We start from the raw sequence: 20081 nt of genomic DNA, 5'->3' as shown, positions 1-20081 counted from the left end.
TGCGTTTCCTTGCCCCCATCTATCTCTCTCCCCGCAGTCACAACTGTGCGTATGACAAATCTTTCTCCCACACTTTGTCTAAAGAAGATTTCCAACAATGCAAATGGCCTCACACCGCTGTCTGTTCCAGAGGCAGAAATATGACATCAAACAGTACGGCGGCATAATATACGTATAGTGGCCGGCCGCAGAGACTGATTATATCCACGCCGCATCTCGTGTTTGCTGCGTTTGTGGATTGTTTGAACATTTCCCTGAGCTATGGAAGGCAGCGCACAAATCACTCGTCATTACTGTACCTGCTTCCTCTGCCATACTCTGCAAGCAAACCTTGTTTGAAGAAGAACTCTGCATAAGCAAATCATCTCTGTAGCTTCCAGGCCCGGAGTTAAGGAAACTTCTCTCATTAGTTTTGTTTTCTTTACCTTTTGGATAAAACTCTTCTCCTGCAGCTAGCGAGGTGAAAAAGAGCTAAAAATAAATAGGTCTTATTTAACTTAAAGAGACACTGAAGCGAAAAAAAAATTATGATCTAATTAATTGGTTGTGTAGTACGGATAATTACTAGAACATTAGTAGCAAATAAAATATTCTCATATTTTTTAATTTCAGTTTTATTGTTTTTATTTTAACATTGCATCATTCTGTAATATTTGCAGTTTACACACTACACAGCATTCTAAGTGATTTTACAGAGCAGGATAGTGAACTATTGACCTTTCCTCTGCAGAGAAAAATAAAATACAGTGACTGGAAGTTGAGATAGCAAGCTTCAGAAGACAGAGCTCTTTGCGACTTTAAGACTTTTAAAGTTGTGGAGCTCAATGGCTCTTTTGCATAGATAACTGGAGCTTCTGGAGTGCTGGAAACAATATTAGAACCATATCTCTGCTGCTAATGTTTTATTTCTTAGCTGTACTACACATATAAATCATTATACTGTATCATAATTTTTGTTTCGCTTCAGTGTCTCTTTAAAGGACAAGTGAGTAGGGGTGTAACTGCAGGGGAGAAGCCCCTGCACTCAGGGGTCTCCATAGTTGCGAGGGGGCCCCAAATACTATGTTTCCCTTCCTTCAAAAAAGGAGTCCATCCTGCTGGTATTTTTGGGGCTACACTTGTTACGAATATAAGGAGAATGATAGCCACACATGTTTTATGACACTTGTAAGATGCCCCCCCCCCCCAGGCTTTGAGGGTCACTGGGGTAGGCAAGGGAAAGGGTGTGAATACTGGGCGCCCTCACAAAGTTTTGCTGGGAGTGGGCATGATTTGTAGTTATGCTTGGAACAAGAAAATGTATGCAATGCTCAAACACCAAGTTTAACCCTAACAAATCTGGCTTTGCAAATCTGGCCTAATTGGCATAGCTCATGTAAATATGTATTTGCTTTCGCATGCCAACTTATGCAGGGTCAAAAACCAATACCACAAAGCGGTTGCCCTGCGGGAATTAGTTCATGCTTCACTCCTTTCTCATGTGATGCCCCCAAGTTAATGCACATGCAGCAGAACGCAATGGACGTTAAGGTAAGTGCCTGTTTTTAATGCAGACGGCTCTCCCCGATGCTGGCCACGCTTGGAAAGGGGTCGCCTGCGCCACCCAGCCTCCCCCTCCGGGGTGCTGCGGTGGTTCCCAGGCAGTGAGAGAGCCTGGGACCCTGCGGTCCCCCCTGTTGTATGGGGGCATTGGGAAGCCTCCCCGTGGTGCTCCTGTATAGTGCTAATGTAGCATAAACTAATTCCCGCAGGGCAACCGCTTTGCAGTATTGGTTTTTTGACCCTGCATAGTTTGGAATGCGAAAGCAAATGCATATTTGCATGAGCATTGCCTCATGAATAGCCAATTAGGCCAGATTTGCAAAGCCAGACTTGCTGTTTGACTTGCAAACTTGGTGTTTGGGCACGCATACATTTTCTCATGGAAAGCATGATTTGTAGTTATGCTCCTGCAAGCGAGGCAACAAAAAACTTTTTATACTTACCAGGGGCTTCTTCCAGCCCTTACAAGTCACGTGTGTCCCTCGCCGCAGCTCTAGGCTTCTCCCTACTCTTACTGGCAGCCTCTGAAGGTCACTGACCAACAGGGCCGGTTCTAGCTCCAATGGGGCCCCGGGGAAAAAGTAACTCAGGGGCCCTCCTGACCCCGCCACCCCCCTACTCCCAGGCCACTTCTACTTCTGCACTGCCGTAGGCAGCCTCCCCCTCAGTATAGGTAGCAAGACTTAGTAGTCCCCCCTCCCCATATGCAGAGTGATGCCAGCTGAAGTGACAGTACAACTCACATGTTAGCGCCGCCAAGAACTTCTGCAAGTCTTCTCGTCATCGCACAGTTCCGTATCTCTGCTGACTCCTTTAGTGGTGCAGTAGTGAGAGGCGCTACTAGTGGGCAGCAGAGAGGCGACACGGAACTGTGTCCATTCGCAATCAGTGGGCAGGCGAGTGAGGGGAGGGCCCCTTCCTTTTTCACCTGCCTGCCACTGCTTCCACCACCAACAGCCGTGGTACCCAGCAGCCCAGCCAGGCTAATTACATATTTAAATGGATTCAAATGTGATAGGCTTGGGGACCCCATGTGGGGCCCGTTGGCAATTGCCCCCTTGCTTTAATTGTAGCACCGGCCCTTCTGACCACCAATGGGTCGGCGTCTTCTGGAAATGCCAGCTGGAGATGGGAGAAAACCAGAGCTGTGGTGAGGGACATACACGTCACTTGTAGGGGCTGGAAGATAGTTTTATTTCATCACCTCGCTTGTCCTTTAAAGTGTCCCTAAGGTGGATTCGGGGGGGGGGGGGAGACAGATGGGACACAGAGGCTAGTTCCGTGCTCCATGACATGCCTTTGTGTCCTCTCTGCTTTACTCTCTGTTCCTGCTCCGCTCTGTGACCCCCTAAAATCTACCGACAGCAGCATGTTGGCAATGTATGAGGGGAAGGGGCGTCCCTTGCAGGAGAAGCACTCCTTCAAAACACTCTCTCTTACAGGAAGAACGCCCCTTCCCCGCCTCTCTTTTGCCATTCACTGCCTTAACCCCGCCCCTTTCCTGCCTCTCTGTACCACTGTACCACCTCTCCCCCACCCCTTTCTTTTAAAGGCAGTCGCCTTGGATATCCTTTAAAGAGAACTCGAGGTGGGTTCTAAGAATCTAATTAGCATACAGAGGCTGGGTCTGCATATAATGCCCAGCCTCTGTTGCTATACCGTCTCCCCCAGTCTCCCCCTGCGCTCTGCTATGCCCCATAAATCAATCGCAGTGCTGGCGACGGCTGTTTACATGTGAAGTGTCAGTCTGCACCTCCCTTGTCTCCTCCATAGCTCCGGTCCCCGCCTGCGTCCCTTCCCTCCCTGCTGATTGGAGGGAAGGGAGGGGGAGCGGCAGACTGACACTTCACATGTAAACAGCCGACTCGGAGATTGATTTATGGGGGACAGCAGAGCGCAGAGGGGGGCTGAGGGGAAACAGTATAGCAACAGAGGCTTGTCATTGTATGCAGAACCAGCCTCTGTATGCTAATTGGATTCTTAGAACCTACCTTGGGTTCTCCTTAGGGGGTCAGAACTTTGCGGTCCAAAATGAGTAAATGCAAGTCAGTAGGAATGCAGAAAATCATTTTTTTTTTTTTTTTTTTTACAAAAGTTCAAATGTAGTCTTAAAGTTAACTTTGGTATGGTATGCACAGAAAAAAAATGCAATCCAAAAAATATGCATACAAATGCGCCAAAAATCACAAAACTGCAGAGGAAAAAAACAAATGAAAATACCCCAAAAGTTGCAAAACGTAGATTCATACATGTCAAAAAATGCGGGAAAATAGCATGTGGAATTCACATGGATAAGTGTGAAAGCTGCCTTAGGATCTGTCACACTAGTGTGATTCTGTCCGTTTTTCAGCAGTGCATATCCGTCTGTAAATTGACGAGTTGCTGAAAAGCAGACAGAAGCGTGCTAGTGTGTTCAGATCCTTACAGATTAAAGCATAGCAAAATTAGAGAGATCGAAGCGGCTGCAATTCATCATTGCACTGGTTTTTAAACGTGCTTTACCTTTAACCTTCAATTTTCTCAAAAACTACAGTCTTTTTGAAAAATACTTTTTGTACATGTACCCTGGTTTAGAGTTAATATACACACTAAATTTGTTGATATCATGTATGGAGGCTTTACAATCAACTGTGACAATCATCCCCAGTGGTGCATTTTGGCTGCAATTTTCGCTAAACCAATTTTTCCACCTCCATGTAGTATGAGAGCTTACCTACAGAATCTCTTCCTGGCATTCAAAATCTATTGACCTTCATATTGCATGGAGGTGGTAAAATTGGGCAACAAAAAATTGATGTGATTACATAGGCAGAGGCTGCAGGGAAGCGAACATCCAATCTTTATTGGCTAATGGTTGGCCAATTTTACCACTGGCATGTTGTGTGAGGGCCACAGATTTTGAATACTGTGAATAGATTATGTAGGTAAGCTCTCATACAACACGGAAGTGGAAAAATTGGCCAATCAGTGGCCTGTGAACATGGAGACCATGTGTCTCCTTGTTCACAGGTTATATGCTTGGGGAAAGGTCAGAGAGGGACTATATGTTGGTGTTTCATGCATGAAGAATGGGAAACATTGTTACATTCACTCATGTCAAGGAGAGAATGTAAGTGTCTTCACTCAAACATGCCTAGTCCAAGAAGGAAACCCACGTAGAAGGTTTCAGCAAAGAACCAGCTAATACACGTGATGATAATGGACATGGACCCACCACCATGTTTCACACTCCTCTCTGCAACTTGCTCAGTGGACTGGGTATGGTCAGGGCAATTGTTTAACAAGAGAAACAGACCAATATTATTTCTAAAAAAGACTCATCCCCATTGCCACTAGTGATTAGCGAATGTGGCCATTTTTGATTTGCCACCATTTTTGAAAAGGTCACATTTTCGGAAGGATGAGACCATTCATGGAAAGTGTACGGGCGTGAGAAAACTCATTTTCTAGAAAGAACTCATGCTGACGAAAATGTGTATCTGCAAAAACTCATTGCATTTTCCTGAAAATTTCAAGTCAGGCGAAAATGGGAATTTCAACGTGAAAATGGTTCTGGTGGAAATTGGAGTTTATTCAGAACCACCAGCCTTACCAGCAACCTCAGAGATCTTGTGTAAAACATTACCACTAACATAATACAAACACCATGTCAGTATAAATATGAACAGAATATCGAAAAAGGAATGCTACCTTAATGCTAATAGGATGCACCCATTTTCCTATGTGAAATGTAAGCTTATCACTAGAATAAACATAGCATTCGTTCCATTACTGTAAACACTAAGAATTAATTATTAACGCTATAGTATAAAAGTCTCAATGTCGCACGTATAGCAGATAGCCGAGTCAGCCGCCGTCCTATGTGTATGAGCACTTTATATTCACAGGTACATAATAAATGAATATAAACACATCACCCACACAGTGCGGCAACAGCATACAAATATAAACATACAAAATGCATCAAGAGATATAGTATAGCTACAATACGGAAAACCTTCATAATATACCTTTTTATGTTCATGTATTATATATTTCCGATTATAAAGTGCACATTCGCAAAGGACGGTCCCTGACTCGGCTGTGTGTATTTCTACAATTGTGGCATTCAGATGTGTATACAATGTTGTTCATGAGTCATTTTTAGTGTTTACGATAATAAAAAGCGTGTTAAGGAATTGTCCTTCACATTTACAATACGTGTATAAATACCCCATACAGCCGCTTCCTGGCTTCTGCTTAAAGGATACCCGAGGTGACATGTGACATGATGAGATAGACATGGGTATGGACAGTGCCTAGCACACAAATAACTAGGCTGTGTTCCTTTTTTTCTTTCTCTGCTGGAAAGAGTTAAATATCAGGCATGTAAGTGGCTGACTCAGTGACTGGAAGTGACTACAGTGTGACCCTCACTGATAAGAAATTCCAACTATAAGGCCGGGTTCACATTGGCACGCATCCGCTCCTGCACTGCGTTCCGTTCTGTGAAGCGAAGCGGAAGGATCGTGTAGGTCGAGAACGTCCGCTCCAACGAGCGGAACGCAGGGAGCAATGTGAACTTTCCCATTGGGAAAGCACTGCTTCCGCTGCTGTGTTCCGCTCATCGGAGAGCAATGTAAGCTTTTTTAGCCTAATGTGAACCAAACCTAACACACTTTCCTAGCAGAAAATGGATTCTGAGAGCAGGAAAGAGATAAAAAGGGTCAGTAGTTCATAGATTTTAGCTCTGGCATACTTCAATAAATGTGTCATTGAGCAAAAACAATAAAACAGGTAAAGCTTAAAAATTAGATTTAAAAATAAAATAAAATTGTGGAATATCTTAAAAAGTCATTTTTAGGAGAAGGAAGATAGATACAATCGTTTATTTAGTTAGTTTATTTTCGCCTCGGGTGTCCTTTAAGGGACCACTATGGTGAAATATTTGTGAAATTTAAAATGCATGTGTGTGCCTATGTATAAAATATACATTTGACTCTTCTCTCTCTTTTATTCCTCATCTTAACTCCATAACCAGCTCCTGCCATCTCCAACTCAAAAATATTTGGCAGAAATATTTGTAAATTAGCGTGATGATGTAACAATCACTATAATAATATTTATAAAAAAAAGATAAATGATTACCATTTGTTGCGCAGCTACAAGTGCAGTCATGTGACCACTAATACACTCACCGCCTGGCTGTTATAGGATATGACCTAACAAGACAAATCTATGTAGAAATGCCCACCTGATATCATAGTGATTAGCTTTCCGTATGTAAGATATAGCAGAGTTATTTCTGTATATCACTTCCTGTGTCTCCCCTACTCTGTAATTACAGATTTCACGGAGTGGATTGCCCCTCTCACCCTCTATACATACCCAGCTATTACCTCCTCAATTAGTCTCCAAATGACTTTTAAGAGGCCATCTACCTTAACACTTCTAGCTGGTGGGAACTCAGTCAGCAGCGAGATGTAACATTGCCTTGTAGGGAACAGGAATTTTCTGCCAACCGTTTATTCCGTAACCTTATGAGTTTTCCATGTGAGGCAGAAAACTGAAAACATTCCGTCTCATACAGAGAATTCCTTCTTTAATCATTATAGTTATTTAGTATTTATATAGTATCAACATCTTCTGCTGCGCTGTACAGAGTATATTGTGTTGTTACTTATCTGTCCTTCAGAAGGGCTCACAATCTAATCCCTACCATGCTCATATGTCTATGTATGCATTGTGTAGTGTATGTTTTGTAGTCTAGGGTCAATAAACTTATCTGTATGTTTTTGGGATGTGAGAGGAAACTGGAGTGCCCGGAGGAAACCCACACAGACACAGGGAGAACATACAAACTCCTTGCAGATGTTGACCTGACTGGGTTTCAAACCGGGGACCCAGCACTGCAAGGCAAGAGCGCTAACCAATAAAGGACAACTGTATCAAGAGGGATATGGAGGCTGCCATATTTATTTCCTTTTAAGCAATACCAGTTGCCTGGCTGTCCTGCTGATCCTCTGCCGCTAATATTTTTAGTTATAGCCCCTGAACAAGCATGCAGCAGATCAGGTGTTGCTGACATTATTGTCAGATCTGACCAGATTAGCTGCAGGCTTGTTTCTGATGTAATTCAGACACTACTGCACCCGAATAGATCAGCAGGGCTGCCAGGCAACTGGTATTGTTTAAAAGGAAATAAACATGGCAGCCTCCCTATCACTCTAACTACAGTTGTCATTTAAAGCCATAGGTTCCCCTCCCCTGCTTTTTAATGCATGCAATAGTAAATCTACATTATTATCTGTACACAAAGGTTTGTGCACTTTATTGCATACATACTTTTTTTACAATTTGTAGATTACAATTACCTGACTGGCTGCATTCTTACGTTCCTTTTCCTGCTGAGACTACAGTGCGATTTAATTGGACAGAAAGCTTCATGGGAGTCCTTCCCTTATTCCTTCAGCTCCCCAGTGTGGCAGCCAAGGAGGAGTCAACAGCCACTCTCTCCCTGCAAGCACAGATCACATGACCTGGCCCATGTCCTCCCTCCACTGACAAGCGATGAACTATTTATGGATAGAACTGCAGTTACAGCAGAGTCTCACAATGATAAGGATCTGTTGAAGGTAAGTGCTAACTACAATATCTCAGCAGCACAGGGAGGAGGGAGGCGGAGCAGCTGTGTGCTCAACAGTGACAACTGTGCACCGTAATGCCCAAATGTTACCACCTTTTGTATCAAAGATTGTGTCAGACTAGTACTGGGTGTGCTCAGGGCCGGTTCAAGGGGCCCTGGGGCAAACTACAGCATAGCCCCCTAACATTCCCCCCCCCCCCCTCTGGGCCATTACTGTTCTGCTCCCCGGCACCCTGCTAAAAGTATATTGACAGCCACAATTACCTTTTAGTGCCACGGGTGAGAGCGTGATGGCAGCGGCTGCACTCAGAGATGCGCTGTCTCCCTCCTTTTGTGTAAACACACGCCGGGTCATAGAGTGGGAAGGAGACAGCGTGTCTCTGAGTGCAGCCGCTGCCCACCTGCTCACTTGCCAGTGTACCCCGGCACTAAAAGGTAATTGTGGCTGCTAATATCCATGCAGCAGGGCATCGGGGAGCGGGGGGAGTAAAGACAATATAGTAGAGGTTGGGGCCCCGGGGCAAATGCCCCTTTTGCCTCTATGGTAGCGCCGGCCCTGGGTGTGCTGTAAACTAAGGTAGCCTGTAATAAACAGGCTTCCACATCATTCATGATGGCATCTCCCATCTTTACCAAACTGGTGTCTCAGTGGTAATATTTGGTACAGGCTACATAGTGCATACCATTGGGTACAACATCTATGCAAATGCAGTTTTAAAGTACATGCTGATTGTACATTACATTTCTCTGAAAGTTTATGTATGCTGTATGAAGAGATGCAATTAATTCCAGTATTTGTATAGTGCTTTTCTTCTGTCTGACTCAAAGCGCTTGCAAGGCAGCCACTAGGGTGCGCTCTATAGGCAGTAGCAGTGTTAGGGAGTCTCGCCCCAAGAACTCCTTACTCTTACTGAAAAGGTGCATCTTACTGAACAGGAAGAGCTGAGATTTGAACCCTGGTCTCACTCTATCCAACCAATTAATAAACACCTTGCTCTTGTAGTCAGAAGTAACATTATGTTGATGTAAAACTTACATTAAACCTCTTACACCAACAAATATAATTGTTTTTAAACAATAATAAGGCGTACTGCATTAGAGGCGGACAAGTCCGTAAGTGTGTTGTTACGGTATATGGCCTACACTTATGTCTCTGGGCCCTGCATATGACACTCCCCCAAGGCCCCATGTACTTTGAGGGCACTTTCACACTGGCACAGGGCATTGAGGCATTTTACCGCAGCCTACCGCTAGAGCAATAAAGGTCTATGGGGAAGTTCGCATTGCCTGCGGTGTGGTGTGCTGCACCGGGAATACCCTATCTACAGTAATGTGAGCGCATACCTACATTACCATGTTGCTTCTGCGGCGAAAGTCATGTAAGTCTATGGCAACATGGCGGTTTTTAAATGGACCGCCGCAGTTTTACGTGTTGCACATTCAACTATTTCCGACGTGCTCGATTCAGGCTTCGATCGTTCCTGCATACTTAACATACAAAACGACGGCAGGAACAATCGAAGCCCGAATTAAGCACGTCGAATCATCGAAATAGTCGAATCGATCCCGATCAACCCGCGGATCAAGCGGGAAAACGCATGGTGTGTACCCAGCATTAAAGTTGTCAAAGCATTGACTGCATGCTTACTTATCTGATTTAAAGAGGAACGCCAGTGAAAATAATGTAATAAAAAAAGTGCTCAATTTTTACAATAATTATTTATAAATGATTTAGTCAGTGTTTGCCCATTGTAAAATATTTTAAATCCCTGATTTATATTCTGACATTTATCACATGGTGACATTTTTACTGCTGGCAAGTGATGTAGCTGTTGTATGCTGTTTTGGCAGTTGGAAACAGTTGGAAACAGCTATTTCCCACAATGCAACAAGGTTCACAGACAGGAAACTGCCAAGAGTACGTACTCAGAATTTCTTTGTGTTTCACCACAATATCAGCCATACAGCGCCCCCTGATGGTCTGTTTGTGAAAAGGAATAGATTTCTCATGTAAAAGGGGGTATCAGCTACTGATTGGGATAAAGTTCAATTCTTGGTCGGAGTTTCTCTTTAAAGCTTTGGTCAACCTGGCTATTTAACTGTTAGGTAGAAGTCCTAAAGCCTGCTGATTGTGTGGAATCTGCCACATAACAGACACAATGAGCTTGCTGGGGAATCTGTGTCATAGTACACATGCTTGGGCTGTCAGACACGACACTTGCATCTAATGCTGCTAAGATTGTATGCCTGCATTTCTGTACCACTGTGCTGTATACAAGCTTTGGCTCCTAGATATATCTGTTATTCAATGCTGCTTTCGCTCTATGCATTGAAGATTATGTAAGATAAGGGACACTGCCTAATTATGTGATATTTTTATTACCGCAGAGGGGGCTCCATCCAACATTTTTCTGGGCTGCCCTACTTACACCGTTGCTAAGTTCTTGTAAATTTGGCTGCATTTGTGACCACACCCAAATTCTGGTCCATAGCCACGCCCATTTTTTGGAGCGGCGCACAGGAGTGCCCTGAAGTGCCCCTGATCTTTTCGGATCCTAGCAATGCCCCTGCCCATACTACACCCTAGTCCAGGCCTTACTTTCCTGGTATTTCATGTACATCTTAACCCACTGCATTCCTTGCATTAATGATCACAATGATCTCTGATCGTTTCTGGAGAGTGATTTCAGGGACTAATCTGTGACATAATCTAAGTGGAGTGACATTCCTCGTCCCTAATTAAGATATAATTCTTGATGAAACTGATGCCATTTGCCTTCTGTTGCAGTTCTGAGCTGTAATTGTAGGCGATGCAGGATGGGAAATGGGGGAGTCAAATACTGCTATTTATACTATGCTATTTATGGCCTGCCCAGCAATCACCATGAAGCATGAATCCCTCACATATCACGGTATGAACTATTCATGTACTCAGACTTACAGGCTGCGCTTGTCATGGCCAATAATAAGATCAACAGGGAGGCACCACTACAAGGGCCGGTTCACACCTGTTGTTAAAACATATCCGTGGCTCCGTTTTTTGGGCCCGGACCAAAAACTGAGCCACGGATACCAATGTTAAAAATAGCAGCCGTCTTCACCTAATTGAAAAACTGATCTGTGGGCGATCCGGGGGATCTTGCTTGAAAAACTGAACAGAGGCTCCGGATCAGTGTGATACTCAGATACCCCCAATCATGAATTCGAGTAAATCCGGCCACGGCAGAATCAAAATCCGGATAAGCCGTGATCGTGATCCGGATTTGAATCGGAGCTCTGGATTTTAGCCGTGGTTACCGTATTTCGCGCCGTATAAGACGCTCCGGAATATAAGACGCACCTAGGTTTAGGGGGCAAAAAACAAGGGAAAAAAAATATACTAAACCTGGTGCGTCCATGTTCCAGGAGCGTCTTGTAGATGTTCTCCCTTAATTGGTGTCCTGTGTCCCCTTCTGACCCCAGTGTGTGTACTACTGTCCCCAGTATGTCACTAGTGTGTGTCCTGCTGTCCCCAGGTGTCCCCTGCTGCTCCCAGTATGTCCCTAATGTGTGTCCTGCTGTCCCCAGTATGTCCCCTGCTGCTCCCAGTATGTCCCTAATGTGTGTCCTGCTGTCCCCAGTATGTCCCCTGCTGCTCCCATTATGTCCCTAATGTGTCTCCTGCTGTCCCCAGTATGTCCCCTGCTGCTCCCAGTATGTCCCTAATGTGTGTCCTGCTGTCTCCAGTATGTCCCCTGCTGCTCCCAGTATGTCCCTAATGTGTCCCTAAGGTGTGTCCTGCTGTCCCCTGTATGTGCGCCTCTGGTACGTCCCCTGCTGTCCTGTGTGTCCTGTTGTCCCAAGTATGTCCCCTGCTGTCCCCAGTATATCCCCTGTATGTCCCGGGTATGTCCCCTGCTGTCCCCAGTATGTTCTCAAGTGTCTCTGTTCTCCCTGGGTGGTCCACGACTGCCGTGGTGTATGACCGCAAACACCGCCGCTGCTGCTTACGCATTTCGACGCTTTCCCCCGGAGTAAATAGCTAGACTGCGCTCATCTTACCTAAGTCAGTGCCTTCGGCGGGGATCGGAGACCTGTCTTTACACACGCGGCTCCCCCTAGTGATGGCATCTGCTGATGATGCAGCAGAAGCAATTACTAGAGTGGAAGTGTGGAATTGAAGACAGGTCTCCGATCCCCGCAGAAGGCACTGACTTAGGTAAGATGAGCGCGGTCTAGCTATTTACTCCGGGAGGGAAGCGTCGACTCAAGCGGGGGCACAAGCGGGCAGTTGCGGACCACACAGGGGGAACGTATGCACAAGCAGCGGCGGCGGTGTTTGCGGTCATACGCAACAGTTTGTTGGCAGAAAGCGGACCACACGGGGGAGCCATGAACACACGCAGAACAGAGCAGCACATAAGGGGCAGTGCAAGGAATCCCCGACATGGCGGCGGGTCGCGGTTCCTATCGGCGGGCGTTCGTAAGTCGGGGATTCCCTGCCTTTGCCGTATAAGACGCAGGGACTTTTTCTCCCCATTTTTGGGGGAGAAAAAGTGCGTCTTATACGGCAGAATATACGGTACATGTAGAATCCGTGATCACAGCCGTGATCATGGATTTGGCTTTAACGTTAATACCAAAGCCCCCATACATGCTACAATCACCAAAATTGCATGGATTATAAAGGTGATAAATGGCTACAACTTAATGATTTTTTTTTCAAAAAGCCCTAATAGTTTTTGACAAAATTGATTTTAAAGTTTCAAACGAAAAAAGTACTCGTGATTAAAAACTGCCACAACCAGATGACTTTAGCGGTTAATAGCAAAGCCCCCTTACTTAGAAACCGCACAATTACAGGATATGTTATATAGAACAGAGGGAAAGAGGGGAACATTATAGAAAATCAATTTTAAAATGTCAAAGGAAGCTTAAAAGGAATAAAGTATACATGTAAATGCGGTAAATACATTAACTGTCATTTACCGCTATTACCGCATTTACATGTATACTATTTTCCTTTGAAACTTTAAAATCGCTTTTTCTCAAACTATAAGATCTTTTTTGGAAAAATGTCCCCTTGTTCCCACTGTTCTACTTAACATATCCTGCAAATTTGGTGTTTATATCATGTAAGGGGGCTTTGCTATTAACTGCTAAAGTCGGCGGCTTTTGGCGATTTTAATCCCGGCCGTGATCAGGAGCTGGATATGGACCACGATCACAAGTGCATTCGGAACTGAATCTGTGATCGAGAGGTGATCACGAATTCGGATCACGATGGCAGATATTGAAAAAATGCTTGTGAATCGCAGCTATTCTGTGATCACGAGGTCGTGATGAGCATCACTGGTCCGGATTTGTCAGACCCCGGATACACGAATGGGTAGTGGCAGGCAATACAAAAACGGATCTCCCTCTACACAGACACAGAAACGAAGGGAGATCCAGATTGCCTGCTGCCTGCTCCTGTCCTGGTATGGTGGAGGTGGAAGCAGACAGGAAGGGGGGCAGCGGGCACCCTCACCTGGGTCGCCCCATCCCTGCTCCCCCTCCAGCTATGTCTGCTATAGCAAAATGGCAATGAGCAAGCGAGCGGGAAAGCAATTACCTTTCTTCCTCTGCTCGCCGCGTGAGTTCCTGCAATGCCGCCCACTAGAGGTGCTAAAAAAAAAAAAAATTGAGCAGAGTATGTTGAGGAAGACAGTAAGTACAAAAGGCAAAAAAATTAAAAAAAAAAAGACTATCGTTTTTGAGAAAATCGATGTTAAAATTAGAAGAAAAAAGTAGCACTGTGCTAAAATGACAGTTACTGTATTAACATGTATACAAATGTATTTTTTTTCATTTTTTTTATATGTTCAGTGTGGGGAATATAAAAAAAATTGACATGGGGTCCCCCCTCCCGAGCCTCTTTAACCCCTTGTCCCTCCTGCAGCCTTGGATAGCCAGAATGCGAAGCCCCGGCTGCGTGGGGCTTCACACCCTGAGCTATACCAGCCATGGTATGGGGGGCTCTGGGGAGAGGGGTGGCCAAGCCTCCCCCTCCCCCACCAGAGCTCTTGTCCATTCCATGGACAAGGGGCTCTTCCCCACTTCCGGTGCCCCAGGAGGAGGTGGGGGCCGCCGATATCGGGGTGCTATGGGTGCTCCAGGGTGCCAGTGTAGGTGGGGGTGATGGGTGCAGTGTGTGGGGAGGAGAGCAGAAAGCTGCGGAGGAAGATGAAGGGAGACTGAGCTTTAGCTATACTTAGTATAGCAGAGCTCAAAGCATCTTTCAATTTAGCTCCAAGGCTCCCCATTAGTCTGTTAATTGACCAATGGGGAGCCTTGAAACCAAATTCAAAGATGCTTTGGCTCTAGCTATACCTAGTATAGCTAGAGCTGCACCGGGATCGGCGGTGTGTAGTGGCGGTTGCATGGTTCAGGGGAAATCATCCATCAAGGCCACAAGATAGAGGATATTGGCGTGGGAAATTACTGAGGATTTTGGTGTGGGAACATTTTTTTAAAGGACAACTGTAATAAGAGGGATATGGAGACTGCCATGTTTATTTCCTTTCGACCCCCACCTCCTGGGGTACCAGAGGTGAGGAAGAGTCCCTTGTCCATGTATTGGACAAGGGCTCTGGGGGGAGGGGGATGCTTGGCTGCCCGTCTCGCTCAGAGTCCCCCCATACCATGGACCATGCGGTTAATATAGCTCAGGGTGCGAAGCCCCATGTGGCCGGGGCTCCCCATTCTGGCCATCCCAGCCTGTATGGGGGACAAGGAGTTAAAGAGGCTCAGGAGGGGGACCCCACGCCATTTTTTTTTATATTTCCCACACTCTCAACATATGAAAAAAATACATTTATATACATGTTAATACATTATCTGTCATTTTAGCGCAGTGGCTTTGCTATTTTTGGCAGGCAGCGCACGGGGTCTGGGGGGGGGGGGGCAGCACTGCGTGGCGAGCGGCGGACAATCGGCGGGTAGCGGCGGCGATCGGAGTGCACACACAGCTAGCAAAGTGCAAGCTGCGTGTTGCAAAAAAAATTAGGCAAATCGGCCAAGCAGGGCCTCAGAAATCTTCCTGCGCGGCATAGCCCAAGCTCAGCTCGGGCTTACCGCCAGGGAGGTTAACCGCTAAATTCGGGGCCAGTGACTTAAATGTAAAAAATGCGAACGTGAATTTGTTTACAAAATAATTTGCGTTAAATGGGAATGGCGAACAGCCGATGTTGTCCACTGGCAAACTGTTCAGGCCATCTCTATTTACAGAGCATTGACACAGGGCCAGTTGTAGACTGTTAGCTACCTTAAACTTCTGAGGATAACCCCCCGCATTTGGAATAATCGCACAAAATCAGAAAATTTTCACCCTCAGTATAGGTAGGTAATTAGCCAGGTATAGTTGCCCCTAGTATTGTTGCCCCGGGATAGGTAGCTAGTAGTCCTACCATAGTCATAGTCCTACCACATTATTATTGTGTATTTATATAGCACTGACATTTTCTGCAGCACTTTACAGAGTACATAGTCATTGCACTGACTGCCCTCAGAGGAGCTCACAATCTAATCCCTACCATAGTCATAGCCTCATGTCCTACCATATTATTATTATTTATAGAGCACTGACATCCTCTGCAGCACTTTAGAGACCACATAGTCACGTAGATGACTGCTAATAATTAGGGTCCTGTTTTATGCAGCTTATTACTCCTGGTGGGGATTTGTACCCAGGCTCATGGCAACTGTACTCCAAGCACAGAGAGAAATTGAGGTTACAATACATTTCAGAGATTATCACTTGGTTGTAGATTGATGTGGAATATTAATTATAATAACATTAATTTATAAAATGTTTCTGCAGCACCAGTCTTTGTTTATGGCAATTTTATCTCCGTATAATAGGAAACAGTGTTAACCAGAGCTGCTCACTAACCATATACAAGACAGCAGAGAATTCCCAAATGGGTTACACATTACAACCCAATAAATGAAAGTATAGCCCAGCTGTATTCTCGAAATGAGCAGGACTGAGATTACACTGACTGTTCGCTGCGCGGGTGGTGTTAATTTCATTGCTCAGATAGTTTAACCCCTTCCCGACTGCCTAACGCCAATAGGCGTCAGAAAGGTGGCAGCCCCAGGACCGCCTAACGCAGAAATGCGTCAAGTCCTGGGGCGGGGCTTCACAGGGAATCTCGCTCTGATGCACGTGCATCCCCGCTTGAGTGATGGAGCTCTGCTCCGTCCCCTGGAGAGGCTCCGATCGCGATCCCCTCTCATAGGCTGCGGCCTATGAGAGAGGATCGCCGTGATTGGCTGGTGGGGGAGGGAGTGGAGTAAGAAACATAAACACAAAATATACAATTTTATTTAAAAAAAAAATTAATAAATTATAAAAATAAACAGAAAACTCTGCTGGAAGGCAGAAAGGAAGGGGGGGGGGGGGGGTCACTTGCGTACTTAGTTGTATGGCTCTGCAGTGAGCAGTTAAAAGCTGCAGTGCACTAAATTGTAAAAAAATAGCCTGGTCACTAGGGGGTTGAACCCTTTGGTCCTGAACTGGTTAAAGAGAACCTGAGCTCTGGTTGAGAAACTCATACTTTTCTAAGGAGAGGGGAGTGTCCGGATCTTCATGAGGCTGCTCGCTGTCCTCTGGTCCTCTGCCGCTGACCTGGACCCTCCAACTGATCGGGGCTGCATACACATGCATGAGCGCCGCCGTGCAGCAGCTGTGTGCAGTAGGGCTGCGCTTGTGCTTAAAGATGAATGCTGCCCCATTCAGATTACCGAAAAGCCCTTGTTGGTAAATTTTGGAGGGTCCGTGAGCAGCAACAGGAGACCAGAGGACAGCAAGGAAAGCCTCATTAGGATCCAGAGGCTTCCCTCTCCTTAGGCAAGTATGTGACTTTCTACCGGAGTTCCGGCTCAGGTACACTTTAAGCTCGGCTGGCTTTAGCACTGTGTTTACTAAATGAATGGAGCATCCAACACCCTGCCCTGCCTTGCCAGTGCCAGATCGGACTGCTGCAGCTGAACAAATTATCATGTTGGTGGGTACGTTCAGGGCCCTTACACGCCAAATGTGTTGGGTTACAGTAGCGGTGAAAAAAAGTCGCACTGCAACAAAGTCCCAAATAGACACATGCAGTACAACACACAGTTTATCAACTTCGGGTGGCAATTACCCCTCTATATATGCGCACGTGCCCCTTAAAAGGCGCACGCTTCACAAAAAGCGCACATGCACAAGTAAAGTTGCATTATTTTCAGGCAAAGTTGCATTGCCATTTGCTAACATTAGTGCGCCACGATGCACGTTGACCCGTAACGTATGGCAATTGTTTTCTTGCAAAATATTCAGTAAGTAAAGTGATTGCGCTCTTGGTTCAGCAACTGTATTCATGCATTCATCTTGCTCCCCTTCATAAAGTCACTCACAGGATGTTGAGGTCTCAACAGACCAGTCGGCGTCATGGCCCCCGTCTCTTCCCAGGCTCACACCTCCTTTCTCTGTGCCACGTCAGGTGAGGGTATTCTGTGTGTATTTGTATCCTCTTGGGGCTGGTTGCATTGGTAGGAAGAAAAACACACGGAAGACCAGCTTTCAATAGTGTAATTCTGTGTTTATTTACTCATAAAGATTAAAAATGTAAAAGAACTTGCGCTGTAGGGTGTACATATAGGTAATTAGGTGGAGTCGGCTCCCTTGTGGCCGCCTTCATGTACTAATCCACCCCAAGTATCTCCGCAGTGCGCTCCGTTCAAAACCACTGCTGGGACGCTAAGGCGATCTCCTCAGCCTGCGTCTAGCATATTATGTCACTCTGTGGCTCCTCCCTACGCGTTTCGTTGCCTAGCTACTCATCAGGGGCTACACAGAGTGACGTGTGTGCCCATATTTATCCTCAGTGGAGCTGCCAGCCGGGACGTGACTCGTCCTGCACATAGAACGTCATAGATTGGGATGGACATATTACGATTAACATCTCTGATGATCATATTCATTATAAAATGTGAACTGTTGTATTACTATCAACCTTTGCATACTAGTTTAATTAGATCTTAGCAAAATGAATATATAGTCTACAATTACTGCATTTCAATCAGGCTCAAGGTTGTTCAAATCACAGTAAACGCGCATGCCAATTTGTCTGATATTATAAACAATTTAGTGCAGCAATATCATGAATTATTTTCCCCAAAGTCAATATACAAATTCTCTTAAAGGGCCATCTCTGCCTAATCTGGGATAATATATGCACAAGTACAAACCTTGGAACATGTATATATAAGTAAAAAAAATTGGCATAACTGATCTCTTATTCCCCAACAAAACTATTATGAGATCAGTTAAATCTTATTATAAATCTGGCTGAATAGGCTCTGCCTGACAACTATAGGGCACATGCAGCCAGTTGGAGACAGCAAAGTTAGTCCGCAGGAATCGAATATGAAGAACGACCGGTTTGGAGGTCGGTCCACACCGACCGATTTGGTGATACACCTTCATCATACCTCCCAACTTTTTGAGATGAGAAAGAGGGACATTTAAGCCACACCCCTGCCACACCCCTGATCATACCCCTGTCCCACCCCTAGTCACGCGTACCATAAATATTTTAATAGAAAAATATTTTGTTTTATAATCAAACCACACTGGTCCTTTCTATCCTGGTTCATTTTCCTTCATAGTAACATTTTAAATTAGTAATATATCAATTTAAAGGATGGGAATAAGGGTTAGAGTCAATCAAACATTTTTTTAGTAGAGAAATATATATATTTACATAGAAAGAGGACAAAGTCCTGAAAAAGGGACAAATGAGGAGGAAAGAGGGACAGAGAGACAGGGCTCCCAAAAAGGGACTGTCCCTGCGAAAGAGGGACAGTTGGGAGCTATGCCTTCATCATGAGTTACTTAAAAAGCAATTCAGGTCTATCTCGATATTCAATCCTGTCGGCTCCAGGGTCTCCATCTCATAAATATTTTTCGTCTCTAGTTTGGACAATTCTCTAATTTTATTACTCCCTCTCCATGATGGCTGCAATTTTTCAATGCCAACTATTTTCATTTTATTTAGCTTACAGGAGTGGTTATTAACAAAATGTCTTGGGAAACTGTGATTGGTGTGTCCCTTTTCAATTTTATAAAGGTGCTCACCCAATCGTTCCTTTAGCTCTCTACTGGTTCTTCCTATGTATTGCTTGCTACGCATGCAGGTCAAGCAATACACTACAAACTTCGTGGATCAGGTAATAAACCCTCTGATCCTGAATTCACGGCCATTAACTGTGGATTGTATTGGTGGGGCTCTCATGGTGAGTTCTGCCTGGCATATTCTACATGGTATGCACGGATAAAAACCTTCTTTTTGCCATGGATTTTTAGATCTCTTTGGGGGATTCACACAGCTGAGTGCTAAAATGGCTTTCAGGTTATTAGCATTTTTGTAAATAAATTGCGGTCGATCCATCAGAGCAGGTCCTTTGTGCACCTCTAAGTCTAGAAAGACTTTGGTGTTGCTGACCTCCATCGTGAGCCGTATGTTAAGATCGTTGATGTTTAATAGTGCTATGAATTCTCGCAATTTCTCCTCAGTGGAGTTTCAAACTATGATCAGGTCGTTTATGTACCTGGCCCAGGCTGCGATGGCTCTGGAGGCGGGGCCACATCGCAGCGCAGTAGGTGTGGGCTGCAAACAGAGACAAAGTTGCATCGCTATGGCAAAATAAGTTGCATTGCGATTTAGGCTTTGTTCCCACTTGAGCAGAGAACGGACTTTTTTTTGTCCGTTGTCCAGTTGTCCGCTCATTGCTAATCAAAGAGTGAATGGCTCCTATATTATATACAGGGCTGGATTTGTACCTTGTGCCGCCCAAAGCCCACTATCGCCAGCCAGCCCCTGACCAACACCCCCCCCCCCCCAACACACAC

General features: G+C 45.2%; 1 protein-coding gene across 3 annotated transcripts in view; it reads left to right on the top strand.

Annotated features, from left to right (window-relative positions):
- Positions 1–20081, top strand: part of CDH13 (cadherin 13) — a 1882652-nt gene that overhangs the window by 690073 nt on the left and 1172498 nt on the right. For 2 of the 3 annotated variants that reach the window (XM_068261396.1, XM_068261397.1), the window contains one exon: positions 7885–8156. In XM_068261396.1, coding sequence (XP_068117497.1) covers positions 7885–8156 — 272 coding nt within the window. The remainder of the gene's footprint in view (positions 1–7884; positions 8157–20081) is intronic. The other variant, XM_068261398.1, reaches the window with a different exon arrangement.

This window comes from Hyperolius riggenbachi, chromosome 11 (assembly GCF_040937935.1).
Source record: "Hyperolius riggenbachi isolate aHypRig1 chromosome 11, aHypRig1.pri, whole genome shotgun sequence".
NCBI classification, from domain to species: Eukaryota; Metazoa; Chordata; class Amphibia; order Anura; family Hyperoliidae; genus Hyperolius; species Hyperolius riggenbachi.
Note: the sequence above shows the minus strand (reverse complement) of the source record. Positions and strands in the feature narration are given on the sequence as shown.